At 42.7% G+C, this 328-nt stretch overlaps 1 protein-coding gene across 1 annotated transcript in view; it reads right to left on the bottom strand.

Annotated features, from left to right (window-relative positions):
* Positions 1-238: 238 nt before the first annotated feature.
* LOC307264134 (uncharacterized protein) overlaps positions 239-328 on the bottom strand; it is a gene marked incomplete at its 3' end in the record, with an annotated part of 25,230 nt that continues 25,140 nt past the window's right edge. Inside the window, exon 4 of the mRNA XM_080045405.1 lies at positions 239-243. Coding sequence (XP_079901531.1) covers positions 239-243 — 5 coding nt within the window. The remainder of the gene's footprint in view (positions 244-328) is intronic.

The raw sequence follows: 328 nt of genomic DNA, 5'->3' as shown, positions 1-328 counted from the left end.
GTATTATTCTACTGTTTGTTTTCTTAACCACTGAAGCTTTCAACTCTTCTGATTTAACTGTCTCATCTGTCAGCAAGATCTTTAAAATCTAAACCGGTTCCTGGTGTGTGTGTGCGTGTGTGTGTGTGTGTGTGTGTGTGTGTGTGTGTGTGTGTGTGTGTGTGTGTGTGTGTGTGTGTGTGTGTGTGTGTGTGTGTGTGTGTGTGTGTGTGTGTGTGTGTGACGTTAGTTTGACGGTTCAACCTCGAGGGCAAAAAGGAACCACTGATTAGATCTTGAAGGATTTTTGAAGGTTTGGTGTTAAGATCACTTTTGTGTGTGTGTGTGT

The sequence above is a fragment of the Ammodytes marinus genome (assembly GCF_949987685.1).
Source record: "Ammodytes marinus genome assembly, chromosome: 17".
Classification (NCBI taxonomy): Eukaryota; Metazoa; Chordata; class Actinopteri; order Uranoscopiformes; family Ammodytidae; genus Ammodytes; species Ammodytes marinus.
Note: the sequence above shows the minus strand (reverse complement) of the source record. Positions and strands in the feature narration are given on the sequence as shown.